Genomic DNA, 17,767 nt, shown 5'->3' on the forward strand with positions numbered 1-17,767 from the left:
TAATAACTATAATAATAATAATAACAGTAGAAACAATAAGCTAACACGGATTATGACATTTATTATTATATGACATTTTTAAAAAAGCGATCAGGCGAGTGGGTTTGCTGCCCTGAGGCCCCGGTGGGCTTGGTGTGTGATGCGGAAAAGAGGTGCCTGCAGAAATGGACGCAGCTTCTCCTCCTTTACTGAGTTAAACCGATTAACCCGTCTGATGGTCGGACTGTTATTAACTCCTGTAAGTGATTCACTCCTGTTGGGGATCGATGAGAAATATGTGTGGCTTGTTTTGGGCTGTTTTGACCGATTGCAGCTTTGGGCTGAAGGCAGTGCAGCTGCAGCTTCAGCCACCAGAACCAAAACATTGACCCTGTCACTGCTGCAGTTGTTCATATTATTAATATTATTATTGCTATTACTGTTATTATTAGTGGTATTAGAGCTGTAATAGTGCTAAGAGGAGTAGAAGGAGCTGTAGTGTTGTTGTCATTGTCCTGACGTTAATGAGAGCAGCTAACTTTATAACTTACTTATAGTATTATTAATAATAATAATAATAATAATAATAAAACACTAGCTACATTTATAACACTATAAGTTGTAGTAAATACTTTTTCTATTTTTAAAAATCACAAATGCAATTTTATTTTCTACTATTTTATATTACTAAGTCGAGCCGGGCAATAAATAGGGCTGGGTGATATTATAAAAATATGAAATCACGATATTTAATATTAATAATAATAATAATAATAATATTAATAATAATAATAATATTAATAATAATAATAATAAAACACTAGCTACATTTATAACACTATAAGTTGTAGTAAATACTTCTTCTATTTTTAAAAATCACAAATACAATTTTATTTTCTACTATTTTATATTACTAAGTTGAGCTGGGCAATAAATAGGGCTGGGTGATATAAAAAATATGAAATCACGATATTTAATATTAATAATATTAATAATAATATTAATAATAATAATAATAATAATAAAACACTAGCTACATTTATAACACTATAAGTTGTAGTAAATACTTTTTCAAAATACAATTTTATTTTCTACTATTTGTATTACTAAGTCGAGCTGGGCAATAAATAGGGCTGGGTGATATTATAAAAATATGAAATCACGATATTTAAATACATTTTCACGATATTTATCATGACGATATTTATCATCGACAGATTTTTAAAAACCACCATCCGACCATCCTACATCTAGTTAAAGCAGTGCAGCTGTCTTCAGCCACCAGAACCAAAACATTGACCCTGTTACTGCTGCAGTTGTTCATATTATTAATATTATTATTGCTATTACTGTTATTATTAGTGGTATTAGAGCTGTAATAGTGCTAAGAGGAGTAGAAGGAGCTGTAGTGTCGTTGTCATTGTCCTGACAATAATGAGAGCAGCTAACTTTATAACTTATAGTAATAATAATAATTATTATTATTATTATTAGTAATAATAATAATAATAATAATAATAATAAAACACTAGCTACATTTATAACACTATAAGTTGTAGTAAATACTTTTTCTATTTTTAAAAATCACAAATACAATTTTATTTTCTACTATTTTATATTACTAAGTCGAGCTGGGCAATAAATAGGGCTGGGTGATATTATAAAAATATGAAATCACGATATTTAAATACATTTTCACGATATTTATCATGACGATATTTATCATCGACAGATTTTTAAAAACCACCATCCGACCATCCTACATCTAGTTAAACCAGTCGGTAATGAGCCGTGCAGCTGGTCAGTGTTCTTTAAGCCCTGACGACATCCTCCATATGCTTAGAAAAGCATGTTGTGTATCACAATACGATAAAATATTGTGATAAGTTTTGTTGTTGTGATACAATGTATGTTTTTTTTTTTATCATATCAAGAATAACATTAGGTACAAACAGTAATTAGACTGGTTTAATTAGACGTTTCTGTACTCAGTCCTGGAGAGTATCTGAATAGTAGTTTTTAAGACCACTGAGAGTCTGTGATTACAGGTATCCTGATAAATATGCTGTTTCATCTTTAAATATCACAATATAGTGTTTTTTACCATATCCCCCAGCCCTTTTATTAAATTAAGCTCTTTAACTAAACAAAAATTCTGTTCTGATGTAAAACTATAATAATGAGTCACATTATGCAATTTTTTGCCATTTTAGCTCAGCTATAATCTCTAATAGCAAAGTTACTGCGTCAGCTTTTCGGTTGTAGATCTTCGCTGTCTAAAAATCGTATAACTTTACAGTGGAAGAGAGCAAACTTCTCAACTTTCAACGTGAAAGTTCATCATGACATTTAGACACAGTGTGAAGAATAAATACTTTATATTTATTCCTTATATTTTTACATATTTTATTTTTGACATGAAAATAAAAAAAAAAGGTCAAAAAATGGAGATGGTTTATATGACATCCTAATTGATGCTTCAGTAACAGCAGCTGATTTCACAGCAGTATCAGTATCGGAAGAGTGAAAGTGATCTCAATGCCATGTTTAATTATTCCTAACTGATCTCTCTCTCGTCCCTCTGTGATGTTGAGAAGTGCAGGCTATGAGAAGGTGGAATGGAAAACAACGACTGTTTGGACGCAAACCATTTGATTCAAGATGAGGACTCCCTTATCGAAGGCGTCAGCAACCCCGTCCTAGTTGTGGTCATCCTTAGCGTGGCGTTTCTGGGTGCGCTGGCCACATTGCTCTGCAGGTGAACACCACACAGTGCCCATAAATACATACATGCATACATACAGGTATCTGCTTGCCCTGTTTAGAGTAAGGTATGTGGTTCGTTGTTGGAGGAAATTTTAACCAGAGGCGTGTGTTGGCCTTCACCCTCCCTGGGTTGGGAGCGTTGAATGGGTTGGGAAATTGGCGATCCAAATTGAAGTGCAGTGTGTGCAGCAACCAATGTATCAATAATGGCACAGTGTCATACATACATACATACATACAGGTATCTGCTTGCCCTGTTTAGAGTAAGGTACGTGATTTGCTGTTGGAGGAAATTTCACCAGATTTCCTCCAGAAGTCATGATACTCATAATACATTTACATTGAGACGTTTAGCAGATGCAGTTCTCCAGAGCGACTTACAAAAGTGCTTCAATGACGCCACTACATACAGAAGTCAGTATGGAGACCATAATTACTCCTAGTGCCTAAATACTCTTAGAAGAGGAGGTACGTCAGTAGTAGTACACAAACGTCTGGAAAGAAAGGAGCGCAATAGCAGTGAATCCGCCGATACCACAGATATTAGCTACAGTTTTCATTTGCTGACTCTTAACTCTTAGCTGTAATCTTGCTCATGTTGGTTTTTCCAATTTAGTAAAAATTTCCTTAGATACATTTTTTAAATTCCCCACTGTGAGTGTTTATGTATTGCCCCCTTAAAAACATAGTACCACTGGGTCTGTCCCAATAATTACGCCATTGTGCACATGCACATGACCTCAGTATTACCCGCTGTGTTTACGTGCCTGTCTTTTAGGCAGGTGAGCTTGAGTCTGTGAGCAGGCAGCGTCATCTGTCATGTAGGAAAACAGTGCAGTTCTGGCTTTGCTCTCTCCAGGGTGGGTAGATGGCACTTTCGCACCACATCACTCCAGTGCAGTGGCACGTCTGCTGGCCAATGTACTAGATCCGGGTACGCACCGCTTTCCTTGAGCGTGTTGGTTACTGGGTGCGCACGTGTCGGAGGAGGCGTGTGTCGGCCTTCGCCCTTCCTGGGTTGGGAGCATTAAATGGGTTGGGAAAGTGCAGTGTGTGCAGCAACCAATGCATCAGTAATGGCGCCACGAAGTGGTGTAATGGATCTCACCACTCGATAATTTATCATAATCGAGGTAAATTGTTAAGTCAATCAATCACAATATCGATTTGCGGTCATATCGCCCAGCGTTACTCTTAACTGTTCTGTTCTGAGAACACTCCTTGCTGCTGTGGGCTTGGAAATAATGTCCATTAACGGTGCCTAGAGGACCAGCTCACCAGATGCCGCTCTGCTCTAGTACACAGTGGTAAAAACAAAGGAACTGGGTTAAAATGGCTGATACCTAATCTATTAAAATATGCCTGGCTTGGCCCTGATCGTGATCCACCAGATCAGATCAGGACATCCCTAACAATTACTGTTCATTTGCTGAATTAATTAAGAAATAAATAAATCCTTATATATGGTAAGGGCACTTCTTATGCTGTTTTATAGATTAGAAATTTAGCAATAGATATAAATTCTGCTTCAAATTGTATTTATCTGTAAGATGAAAATACTGTTGATAAGAGGACCTTTCTCTCTGTCTCTGTCAGAAATGAGCATCAGCGAATTCACCCGGAGAATCAGGAACACGTGCGAGCTGTTCGACAGCAACTTCAGACAGAGCAGGTCTGTCATTTTCTCAGTTTTGTACATCATTCGTCGATCTTTCTATTTAAACAATCCAAACTCATTATTACAAAAGTCCGTCTTGTATGTACACTCACTGGCCATTTTATCGGAAACACCTACCCTGTAGGTGGGATTTGTAGGTTTGCAATTACTGTAGCCCATCTGTTCATGCACCGTTTGTCAGCCACCATCTAGGGGGAAAGAAGCAACCCAGGGCCACCACCGCCACCCACCAACCAGAGATTATTTGAGTGGTGGACCGTTCTCAGTCTATGGGAGGTGTTTCTAATGTGGCCAGTGAATGTCACTATAGCTGTAGGTGTACCTAATAAACCGGAAACTCTGGACATGCTACTGCTTTAATTCTAGTTGAGCACAGCAATAGCACGTTGTCTCTCTCTCTCTCTCTCTCTCTCTCTCTCTCTCTCTCTCTCTCTCTCTCTCTCAGGACACGTCGTCCGAGCCGAGGCATCAGTACTATTCAGACATGTCCTGTCCAGTGTGTCTGCAGCAGGCTGTACTGCCAGTGGAGACTAACTGCGGCCACCTCTTCTGCGGTAAGGGGGCTACCGCCCGTCTGTCAATATCTTGAGGCCGCCTGTACACAGCTGTGACCTGTTTGGAGTTCGTAAGGGTTCACAGCACCTGCATCAGCCTTTAATGACCACTGCTATGAAACTATATGAACATTCATTAAGGCATCATTTGTAAATATGGCCGCAAACAGCAATTTATGGGGTCCTCGCACCTTAGGCCAGTAAGGCTAAATGCACAATTACTAGTACCTAACAAGTAATCTTAGTCAGTGAGGGGCCTGCAGTACACATCTCTTATAGCGCCCCCTAAAGTCTCATGTTCACCAAATTCGTTAGGTTGTAAACTTTGGTGTAAAGTTTTGTTAAAATCAGAAGAAGGAATCCTGAGTTACTGCCATTTGGCTCTGGACCAGATGACTTCCCTTAGGCCAGTGAGGCCTAATTATAAGCTGTAGTCTTTCAACAAATAAGTCAAAATAACAAAAGGAGTGTTATGTTATGACATAACAGGTAATAGCGGATGTGTTCAGAATCTAGTACTGAATCAAATGGCACCAATAGGTTTTCTATGGACTGTGTTAAATGATCAAAATTTGTATATAATTTTTTTATGTAGGTGTATGTAGTGCTGTAGCGCCCCCCCTTAAGGCCGATTTGGACCAAAATTTGCACACCTCATAAGTGTCGTTCCTAATAAGTGTTTAAAATTTGAGAGATGATCAAACCAACGGTTGATGGGTTGTAGCAATTCCAGGTTAGAAATGCCATAGGGAAACCATATTGAGTAAAAAACAACCACTAAACTATTCAGAGATTGGTTCGAAATAAGCAATTTTCAAACAATTTTTGTTGTTTTTTTGTTTGCTTTTTTTGCAGCACTTGGGTAGCAGTGGGGAGTACTAGCTCCAGACCCAGCTTCATGTCTCTAGGCCTTACAGTTTGACTTGTGTGATCATTTCTAAGGCAGAAAAAGAATAATCCAGAAGAAGAAGAAAAGTTACTGTAGTGCTCTGACCCCTAATAATGCTCTCTGAGATAGGATGACGTTTCAGGCAGCCGTAACAACAACGGATGCTTGTTGGAATAAGCCATACATTTACGTCAGAGCTTATGAAGGTGTCACGTGGTCATATCAGTGCCACAGTTTACTGGCACTGCTCTCAATCTAGCCATCTCTGTTCCGCAGGTTCTTGTATTATTGCGTATTGGCGCTACGGCACATGGCTCGGGGCCATAAGCTGTCCTATCTGTAGGCAAATGGTAAGAGGAATTATCTCACAGTTAATAAGCACACACTCTTGCTCAATTTGCACTATTATGAAATACTTTCTGAAAGGATTAAATACTGTCGGAGCTAATCTTGGGTAAGACGTTAGATAACCTCAAAAAGGCCATTGTTTTCAGTTACCTGACATGACCTCTACTTCTGCGCTCCTGTCAGGTGACCCTGCTGTTCCCGCTTTTCCAAGACACAGGACAGAGCGCTCAGACGCAGGATGGGCAGCTAGACCCGGCGCTCATTCTCAGTGATGTTAACGACTACAACCGCAGGTTCTCAGGGCAGCCCAGATCTGTGAGTCTATAGTATATTGCTAATGCTAAAAATGGAGATACAAGGTTTTTGCATGGCAGCTTGGGAGGTGGGATTTTGGTCGAAATGCTCTAGAACAGTTTCAGATTGGAATTCATACAACCTGCACTAATGACAAAAGTATTGGGACACCTACACATTACTTCCACACAGGCTTTTATGACATCCATGAGCATTCATATAGAGTTTGTCCCTCTTTGCAGCTCTAACACTGGTTGCAAAGTTTGCCAATATGGTGGACAGTTGTTTTTTTTGGACAGACTTTCAAAAGTCTATCAGAAGAACATGAGAAGAGGTCCAATAGCCAACGTGTCATGGTGGATTGACTACATTTGGGTTCAGGGAGAGAGTTGTGTAATAGCTTTTTGGCGCCTCATGCAAACATGTAGTAACCACTCTCTGTCCCTGCAGCTCCTGGACCGCCTGCGGGACGTCCCCACTCTCCTGCGGCATGCCTTCAGGGAGATGTTTTCAGTCGGGGGTCTGTTCTGGATGTTCCGCATCCGTATCCTCCTGTGCCTGGTAGGGGCGCTCACCTACCTGGCCTCTCCACTTGACTTCATCCCCGAGGCTCTCTTCGGGCTGCTGGGCTTCATGGACGACTTCTTCGTCATCCTCCTCCTCTTCATCTACATCTCCATCATGTACCGGGAGGTGGTGACGCAGAGACTGGCAGGATGAACCCAGGCTGAGCCTAAGCTCTGATCCACGTTCTTGTTTTCAGTTCAGACACAGTAGGTTCAGTTACAGAAGGTTTAAGAGGATTACAGGTTTTATCGGGGGCTGTACGTGTGTGTGTGTGTGTGTGTGTGTGTGTGTGTGTGTGTGGGCGTTTGTTTGCTTGTTTTCTTTGGATGTGTGTGTGTGTGTATGAGTGTGATCTCATGTCCTCAGTATATTTCAGTTAAAGGAGTGCTTTAACTTCGAGGTATTTTTCAGCAGAATCTCTGTTTACCACATCTGTAATAAATAACTGATCGGGATATACAGCCCATTGTAGCAGAAGGTGTTGGGCAGTTGTTGGATCTTGTAAATAAATATTTATGCGAATGATGATTTTGTTAGCATTTTAATGCATTTTTCAGAGTTTGTTTAATTTAAGGATAATTTCACAAATTTTTCAGATTTCCTTCATTATTTTTTGGAAACAGTCGTCTGTTTAAATTCAGTGATGAGCTCATGCTTTAAAAGGCCCATAAACTTGAAAATCTGTTAATATCTCAAATCTCAGTTAATAAAAGCTGGATTTGGAATTTTAAAAATTACTTGGAAAGAAGTCCCATTTATGCTTCAAATGTACTTATTTACTTCCCACATCCCCCCAACTTTATACCAGTTTTATTTTACTACCCAGTAATACGACCTCTAGGGCTCTTACATTGCTATAGCATTGTTAAACATAGCAGCATTATGGGATCACCTGGAATTGAATCTCCCAAAAATAGAGCCTGAACATAGACAGCTGCACCACTCGTAAACCGTACATTTGAATAATGTGTTCTTTCAGGAACACATTATTAATAGATAGAAGAATTAATTAATGCTGGGAAAGACAATTACACAATTTTTACAGGTTTCTGACTGATCATCTAGTGTTTGGACGTTTGCTTTGATAAGACTTTGATCAAATTTTTATCAAATATCTTTTGTTTTTCTATCTCACTCCAACACCTGTATTATTGTGAAGTGCCATCAGCACAATTTAATCAAATTTAATGTCATTGAATGTAATTTATTTTAATTCATGCTGTAAAGTTCAATATTTCAGACAATTATGCGCCACATTCGGCAACTGCCCAATAGCTTCTGTTATCAGGGAGTTTTTCGAGTCAGCGGGATTTCCGTTCTGGACACCTCAATAAAATTACAGCCTTGGGTAACTAGACGTACTGTACAGATGCAGCATTTAGAGATTTGGTTGAACATGCTGAAGTATTCCTTTACACAACGGAGCTTTCTGAGTTTCTATTATATAGCTTTAGTATTTTTATTTAGAGCTGTTTTTCAATTATAACCTCAACAGATCAAACACTTGACGGCTCGTCTGCAGTTTTCGTTATTTCGGCTGCAGCAAAAGGCTAAATTTCCATTCTTTCGCTCAGTTAAGGATTTTTTATTCCCTGCAATTGGAAGGAGGTCATGTCCACAGCCATGGTTTGTACTAATAGAGAGCTAAGCTGAGCCTTTACAGAGACGCTGGAAGAATATGCTGGTTCTAGCGTCGACCTTCTCATTCACTTGGAATGTAAAGAAATAAATGACGAGACTCGAAAAGCTGCACATGTTCCCGTTTGAACACAGGGAATGAAAAAAGGTGGTCCTTAAATTTAAGATTTAAGAGTGAATCAGGAATCGAACAATCTTCCAGAGCCGTGAACAGCTGTGAGTTGAGTATTAAAGAATACTGAAGAAGCATTTTTGTAGGCCATCATAAAATTGTATCAGGTAAAAGGCTGCTTGGCTTTGGCACTGACTGAAAACTCATTGTTCCGTCAATAATAAAAAGAAATGCTAGTTGAACCGATGATGCAGAATGTATAGGATCATTTGAAAGGGCAGTTTCATGTTTACGAGGGTTTTATGGGGGTTTTTCCCCTCAGAAAAGAGAGAATGCAACCAAGCCTATTCTCATATTCACAGAGCTAGCTGACGTATTTGCACTATTAACAGTACGCTAACCCAAAATAATGCTGTTGCGTTTTTTAATGTTTAATTTATTCATTTTGTCAGTTAGTCTCCTGCTGTATACTTCTGTAATTCTGAGATGTTAAGCGTAATAGGAACAGCACTAGCTAGCTGTTGAGGAGGGCTAGCTGGCCACTTACCGTAACAGGAGTTAAAAATGAAGGGCGAGCTAATAGGTGACGTATTCTGGTGGCGTATTTGAAGGGTATAGGGTAAAGCTACAACTCCTCTGTGGTGGAGTTTTGGGGGTTGACTGCTTGAGCTGTGTCGAGCACTGCCAGCTAGCAAAAAAACATGCACCCCCTTTATACCAGTTCCATTTACTAGTAGTAAGGACTCTAGGCATTTACATTTACATTTAAGGCATTTAGCAGATGCTCTTCTCCAGAGTGACTTACAAAAGTGCTTCACTATTTACCCAAGAAAAACCTCAGCCAGTTTGAATAGACTAATAACTTAGATACCTTAATAATAAGATACCTCTAATCTTAGACTCTACTAAACACAAGTCAATAAGGTGACCACAGTACTCGCCCAAGTATTCGCTATTCGCCCAAGTAATCTCGGAAAAGGAGGGTCTTCAGTCTGCGTTTGAAGACAGCAAGCGTTGGACTCTGCTGTTCAGACACCCAGGGGAAGCTCGTTCCACCACTTTGGTGCAGGACAGAAAAAAGCCTGGACGCTCGTCTTCCGTGAATTTTGAGGGATGGCGGGTCGAGTCGAGCCATACTTGAAGCTCGAAGGGCTCTCGGTGCGGATCGGCTTTTGACCATTGCCATCAAGTACATGGGGGGGCTGGTCCGTTCTTGGCTTTGTAGACCAGCGTCAGGGTTTTGAATCTGATGCAGCTACAGGAAGCCAGTGAAGAGAACGCAGCAGTGGAGAGACATGGCTGCCTATCGCACAATGCCACCAGTGCTGGAGGGGGTAAAGACTACAGCCCAAATAACACAAATACAAAGCCCCTGGACAGCTGAACACGCTCGGAGGAGAACACTAACTGCCAACTGTGTTACACCCGCTAACAGACGCCAGCACTGCCTAGCATTACTATACACAGCAGTTACGCTCTCCGGGTATCACCTGGAATTGAATCTCCTGGAAAAAAAGCCAAAACTGAGGGTTTTTCCCTCTGAAAAGAGAGAATGCAACCAAATCTATTCTCATATTCACACAGCTAGCTAACGTCTTCAGACTATTGACCGTTTGCTAACCTGAAAATAATGTTGTTGCTTTTTTTTTAAGTTTAATTTATTCATTTTTATGTGATCTAATCCAGCATTGTTAATTAGTCTCCAGCTGTATGATGTTTTCATTTTGAGCTGTTTAGCGTAATTATGCAACGTTGAGGGTGAGGTGTGATAGCTGATCACTTACCATAATGGAGGTGAAAATAAAGGGATAGCTAATAGTTTGCTGCTTTTAAGGCAAGAAATACCTTCTGGTGACGTATTTCGAGGGTATTTTGAAAAGCTACAACTCCTCTGTGGTGGATTTTTGGTGGTTGGCTGCTTGAGCTGTGTTTTCTAGCTTCTCTGTGGTAACATTAGCACTATAGCACAATACTAATATACAAACTAGTATGGCAGTCAGTTTTCCACCCCAAAGCAGTCGTAAGTTCTCAAACCTTCCTCCCGCATCCATGACATAACTGATCCCTGCTGAAAAGTCCAGCTCAGTCCAGTCCAGCTTTGATGGTCAAGGTGGTGGAACAGCTGGTCATCCAGGCAAAAACTCACCCTATACTGGTTAACCAGCTCTTCACACTCTTCCTAGTGTATGTTGCATTTGTTGGTGTTTTGTCTGGTCAACTGGCTTGGTCACTGTGGTTGACCAGTATTCTTGGGGAGCAGCAAAGTCATCAAACTCACCAAAAATGTACCCTATGCTGGTCAAGAGCTAAGCTGGTCAAACAGCTTGAGCTTGCCAGGCCAGTTTCTTCAGCAGGGATCCTACATGCTGTTAATCATATTTACCCTAAAATGTACAGTTAGCCACTTAACCCAAATGTAGTCGATCATCCGAGTCATGTTTGGAGTCCGAACTTTGCTTCATTAGTTCAGCGCTGGAGTTACGAGGCTAACGTTGCTGACAGTTTCTGGAAATCAATAGTCATCCAAATAACTTTATGTAAATACACACCAAGGTTTTGAGGCGTCTATACACACACACACACACACACACTCATATATATATATATATATAACACACACATATATATATTACATATATGTACATATATACACATATGTGTGTGTGTGTATATATATATGTATATATATACAGGTAGATATATAGATATACATATGTATACACATATGTATATGTGTCTATATATATATATATATATATATAGACACACACACACACACAGTTCAACATCTTCTATATCTTCAAATCCAAGATTACTGTTATTTCTAATCAGAAAGAACAGACATACCTCATCTTTTGCATCCACTCTTTTGTGCCCCTAGTCTTCACAGTTCTTGTTTACAGTCTAGTGTTTGTCAGTAACGTTAGCCTGTTTGCTTCAGTGCTAAACTAAAAAAAGTACACTTCAGACGTCAGACATTTCTTAGCTGATCGACAACGTCTGAGTTAGGTGGAAAACTGTCTCGCTTGGCTTTTGTGACCAAGCGTAAACTAAGACTTCCTAAGGAAATCATCCTGTTGGATTCCAGGCCCCCAAAACTAGGTTATCCCTTTAATGCTGTTGTTAAGGAAGGCTAAGTTAGGTTGCATTCAATCCTTAAAGTTGTAATAGGCCTCTATTTGTCATTCATTTTTCCAGCTAATTTTCTTTTGCTGTCTCCCAGACTGCATTTACAATGTTGATCATGCCGTATTTCTCACTTTGGAAAGCTGTGAAACGCATGGAGCTGTGGAGCTTTTGCACAAAATGCCATAACTTGCCTTGGAGACAACAATAGGATTATGAACTTGAACAGATTGAATCACGAATAAAGTATCTGCAGCAGTATTATTGATATTTTTTCTACTTCTACATTGTTTGCAGGATCATATAAACTATAAAAGATATCAACCAGACATAAAAACCTAAGACCCCGAGTGAGCAAACCAAAGGCCAAGGGGCAAGGAAAACTCCCACAGAGCTGGAGGAGGAAACCTGGGGAGGAACCAGGACTGACAGGAGGGACCTGACCCATCCTCCTCTGGTCTGAACTGCTTTACTATACATTACTGATAAAAGTCACTGAAGCACCACATAAGACTGTTCTACTGCTCAGGTGTGCTGATATAATCATGATATCATAATATAATAATCATAATGTAGTATCACTAAAATAATCATAGCAGTGATGGATAGAGTAATGAGAGTAATGATGGTTAATGGTGGTGATAATTATAGTGGCAGATAGTAAAGAGTCCATGTAGATTTTAACATTGTCATTAGGGTGATAGCAGTGGCACGAGGGTGGGCAGCAGGTCTGACATGCAAGTAAAGAGGACCCCCAGTGGTCAGTCTTCTAACAGGTCGGGCTGGATGAGTGGGCGATTATTTACTCTAAAAAGGGAACTCCACCAAATTTTCAACATTTCTGCATAGTTCAATGGTTAAGGCGTAATTTGCTAGTTCAGACCATGGAGACGTTCAATGGAAGTCAAGGTACCAATAATTTAATCCAAGTAAAATGTTTCTAATGGTCCATTTATCCAGAATCCTTCACACAGTGTACAGAGCAGCTACAGGGTCCAAACCATAGAGAAAATTCAAATTGGACAAAAATGGAGATACATGCTTTTCATTGGACAGCAGCAATATGGTGATTTGGGAGGAGACTGAAGAGAGGGGAGAGAACTCTGAGACCTTTGGGCTGGGGTTCAGGCGGCTCCTGGCTGTGGTAGGAAGCCAGACCCCACCCTGTGCTAAGGAATGAGAGATGACAGGGTGGTGGAGGGTTGCGAGAACTTTGGCGTAGACTTGTGATTGGGAGGAGGAGCTTCAGACATGTTTCTCTTGCCACATTATTGTGAAGTGTTCAGTTGTGGAGAATGGAATTAAAAATGTAATGCTTCTAAAAGCTACATCACAGATGGGTATTGCAAGTGGACAGTACCTATAAAAACCTGAAGACGTTCAGGATTAGTGGCTGTTTTTTTAAAGGTGCACAAAATGGATATATTTGATTTGTAGAAATTAACGAGCTGTTTGTGCTGCTGTGACTTTAAGACATGCAGCACTGTGCAGAGGTTTTAGACACCATAGCACATTATTAAACACACTGATCTCAGATTTTACAGTAAAAAGGAGCAAGAGCTTCTCATTCTGAAGAAAGTAGTAAGATCTTGTGAGCTAGTCTGACATTCAATGGAAGTCAATGTACAAATATTTTATTCCAAGTAATTTAAAACATTTCTATTGGTCCATTTATCCAGAATGCTTCACACAGTGTACAGAGCAGCTACAGGTTTCAAACCATGGAGAACTCTGAGATCTTTGGGCTGGAGTCTCATTCTGAAGAAAGCTAGTCTGAAGAACAGAGCTCGGTTCCTCCAGGTTTCTCCTGGACGCCACCCAGTCCAGCCAGCACAGCGTGGAGGATGTGTTCAACTCCATCAGCAGCAGCAGCAGCAGCAGCAGCAGTAGCAGCTCACCTGATTTACCATCATTAAGCCCTGATTTACCATCAAACCAGGTGTTGATCTGAGGAGAACTCTAAATAATACTAGACTCCATGAGGAGAACTTTGGAGATGTCCTGATGATGAACACAGTGATTGAGAAATTCTAATATCAGTGTTTTACTGAGGAAATTAACACTTACTACCCAGAAAAGCAGCTTTAATAATCCTAATTTTCACAGATGCTGAAATATTTGCACAGTACTGTATATATGTAAATGAGATCTATTCTTGTTTGTGCTGCTTTGCAAAAAAAAAATAACAATCTTTTTTACTATTAAAGTTAGTGTGAGTGGGTGGGGCTAATTTGCTGTTGGCAGAATAGGCAGATAAATGCAAATACAGTGAGTTAGTGACTACTTACACTGTAAATTAATTAACCAATCAATCAATCAATCTATCTATTTATTTATTTATTTATTTATTCTACAAATATTTAAAAATTATTTCAAAATAGTGTTGGCAGTCGATGAGCCAAGACATGTGTTGTGTCTGGTTTGCACTGGAGCTACAAAGCTAGCTAGCTAATGTAGCTAATAAGTAATTAAAGGAAGCATATGCAATCCCAGTTTGCACCTAAATCATCACAAACCTGCCTCAAGTCATGTCAGTTTGGTAGGTAATCACAAACACACCTGCGTATGAGGTTTCTATCAACATAAAAAATAACATAAATGGGTACCTTCAGCTAACAGCTGTATTAGCAGCTGTTATTTACTGTTTAGTTTTCATATATGAACTTCAGTGAACTGATGAGTGAATAGTGTGTTTAGTTAAAATGCTAGTGTGAGGCCTTTAAAATTTGTTTTAGCAAATAAATAAATTAATAAATTAAAAAAGACATTCAAATGAACTGAAATGCAGTTGATCAGCCAAGACAAGTAGCTAACAAGTAATTAAAGGAAGCATATGAAATCCCATTTCGCACCTAAATCATCACAAACCTTGATAAGAAGGATAAGGACATGCTTCCTTTTTTACAGCAGGCTGGTCTCAGATTTGCTGTCCAGAATGACATCCTTCCTTTACTTACTGTAGCTTGGTGTTCCTGGTGTTCCAGCTCCCATTATTAAGGGCCGGTAGATTAGCCTAGCTGAATATCCTATTGTTTTAATCAGGTCATGGGCAGCTGCTCCATTTAGTGTGTGGAGAGAAACTCAATCAGAGCAAAGCAAATAAAAAAGTGATTACTGGATTTAACATGTGCTAAAGCCACTGTGGATCTGTCTAGTGGAAGAGATTTCACTGTAGCTCACTAATATCACCACTAGAGGGCAGTACAGGCAAATTCTTTAATTGAATGAAACTACCTAAGGAGTGAATGCTCTCCACATTCAACAGCAGAGGCCACAACCTGCCTACACAGCGGAGCCTTATGGCGTCTTAAATGTTAAATGCTTGCTGACACTAACATAACATTCACCAATCAGCCATATCTTGAAAACCACCTGCTTCATATTGTGTAGGTCCCCCTCATGCTGCGAGAACAGCCCTGATCCATTGAGGCATGGACTCCACAAGACCTCTGAAGCTGTCCTGTGGTATCTGGCACCAAGACGGACGTTAGCAGCAGATCTTTTAAGTCCTGTAAGGCTCATCTGTGAGCCTCGGGTGCCTTGTCCTTCCTTGGAGCACTATTTGGTAGGCACTGACCACTGCATATTGGGAACACCCCATAAGACCTGCTTGATGTTTTTTTTAGAAGTTCTGACCCAGTCGTCCTGTCAGCCTTCAGCAGCTGACTGTTCACTTGCTGCCTAATATATATGATAGATCCCACTCATTGCCAGATGCTCATATAATAAGATCATCAATGTTTTTATCTCATCTGTCAATGGTTTTAATAATTTTATGACTGATCGGTGTACATCCAGTCCAGTACCCAATAATACAGCTATCACTATGGCCAGGGGGTCTCTTTTCCATCAGCGGTCGCAGTCAGAGAGAGCACAATTAGCTATGCTCTCTCCAGGTGGGTAGATGGCGCTTTCTCCCCTCATCACTCTTAAATGATGTTAGCCGGCACAGGCATCTGTTAGCTAGTGCGGTGGAGCTGGGGAACCAGCACGTTCCTCCGGCCGCCCAGCAAGACTGCATTTTGGCGGAGGTTCAAAAAGAGGTGGTGGCTGGCTTCGTATATGTATTGGAGGAGAGTGTTGCTAGTGCTAGGGGGAGTTATGAATGGGTGTGTTGATTGATATTAGAATATTAAAATTAAAATATTCATTTATTTCTTTTAAAATGTTTAATAAACCTGTTCTTTTAAAAACCTACCTTCTCAGCCCACCTCAAACTTTGCTCTTTTGATCCCCATTAGACGAACATGGGCACCCCTGGCCTATATCACAGTAAGAATAATATTATATCTCCCAAATAATAACTTTAAAAGGGGAAGAAAAAAAATCATGTTAATGTCAAGAGACATTTGGATCACTCCGATCACAGCTGCTGATTTCACAGAACACAAACACAAAATATGGATGTACAAGGTTTTGCTTTGACAGTGAGAAAATAAAGACCATACTGTTTACTAGTTATTGTTTCAGTTGATGTGTACTTTGGGGAAGTCTGATTCAGATCACACCACAGCGGTTCATCTCGGCCGTTCTGAAATACAGAATTTCTTCAGTTTGAGCCGCTTTGCTGTTTATTTACTGCAGTATTTTTCATTGTTGTCATTTTGCAGGATGCTGCTTCTTGAGTTCACCATTCTGCTGTGCAAACTCCTGAAACAGCTTGGAACGCAAGTTGGTTTGAGTCCACTTGCACAAAAAAAATAGAGCAATATTTCATATATATATATATATATATATATATTTTATAAATACATTTTCATTTGCTGTCGCAATTAAAGTTTGAAATTTCCTGATAAAGTTTTATATTAAAAATCCGTCAGGCTTGCTTTGATGTTCCTTTGAAAATTTCTTGGGTGAGGATGCAGGTTATCCATGAAGGTCATAATAGTGCAGGAGTCGCTGCACAGTAGAACAGTGCACCACCACTCTAGAGTCTGCTGAGGCCAGGCATACACTGTGCAATTCTTACCTGGCTTTAAGCCCAATCTGGTCGTAGCTGAAGCTGAACTGAATTTCAGGATTGGTCTGAATTTTAGCTCTATCAGCTAACATTTGACGTGCAGTGTGAGTTTTAGGCACCTAAGCACTTTATTAAAAGCACTGATCTCAGCTATAAGAGAAATTTTACTGCAGATACAGGTGAACATAAATCCAGTAAAAAAGGATCAGGAGCTTCTAAATGATGTTAGCCGGCACAGGCATCTGTTAGCTGGTGCGGTGGAGCTGGGGAACCGAAACGTTCCTCCGGCTGCCCAGCAAGGCTGCATTTTGACGAAGGTTCAAAAAGAGGGCGTGGTTGGCTTCGTATATGTATTGGAGGAGACTTGTGTCTTTACCCTCCTAGTATCAGGAGTGTTGCTAGTGCTGGGGGGAGTTACGAATGGGTGGGTTAATTGGCAGTACCAAATTAAACAAATTTTTAAATAAATAACTTAATTCTAACTAATTAATTTAATTTTAGATCCTCTTTTAAAAATGAAAAGCACCTTAGAGTAGTCAGAAAATCGGATGAATTTCGGACGTGTCTGAAATGATGGCCGTTCTTCTCACAGTCTGAGCAGTTTCACAAGCCGATTTCTACGCTGCACGTTGTGGACTGTATTGGTTACAGACAGTTACATACATATAGATGCCAAAGATTTCATCTGCTGAGTCACTGAATCCAGAGAGCAAGCTGAAAACGTCTTGGACACCTCTACACAAGTGAAGTCGTCTCTTACCGCTAATTCTCTCTGCTAAATGGACGAACCGTCTTGTCCACATCTTCGCAGCCACTTGTGGTTCCATGTACTTTTCCTCCTTTTTCATGGGATTTG

The 17,767-nt window shown here is 40.0% G+C and overlaps 1 protein-coding gene across 6 annotated transcripts; it reads left to right on the plus strand.

The window, feature by feature from the left end:
• The first annotated feature begins 127 nt into the window (after positions 1-127).
• Positions 128-16,408, plus strand: rnf170 (ring finger protein 170). 6 transcript variants are annotated; one of them, XR_011981769.1, is made up of 10 exons: positions 128-238; positions 2,577-2,737; positions 4,342-4,417; positions 4,869-4,977; positions 6,143-6,216; positions 6,398-6,529; positions 6,959-7,281; positions 12,249-12,408; positions 13,631-13,890; positions 15,342-16,408. XR_011981769.1 is itself a non-coding variant. In XM_072696900.1 (7 exons), the coding sequence occupies exons 2-7, from the start codon at positions 2,598-2,600 to the stop codon at positions 7,226-7,228; spliced, it is 801 nt and encodes a 266-aa protein (XP_072553001.1). In that variant the 5' UTR covers positions 128-238; positions 2,574-2,597; the 3' UTR covers positions 7,229-12,212. The 6 variants fall into 6 exon arrangements, 3 of the variants coding, with proteins under 3 accessions (XP_072553001.1, XP_072552714.1, XP_072552918.1); XR_011981765.1 differs by having other exon boundaries at positions 13,631-16,408; XR_011981773.1 differs by lacking the exon at positions 13,631-13,890.
• The last annotated feature ends 1,359 nt before the right edge of the window (positions 16,409-17,767 follow it).

The sequence above is a fragment of the Salminus brasiliensis genome, chromosome 1 (genome assembly GCF_030463535.1).
Source record: "Salminus brasiliensis chromosome 1, fSalBra1.hap2, whole genome shotgun sequence".
In the NCBI taxonomy this organism is placed as follows: domain Eukaryota; kingdom Metazoa; phylum Chordata; class Actinopteri; order Characiformes; family Bryconidae; genus Salminus; species Salminus brasiliensis.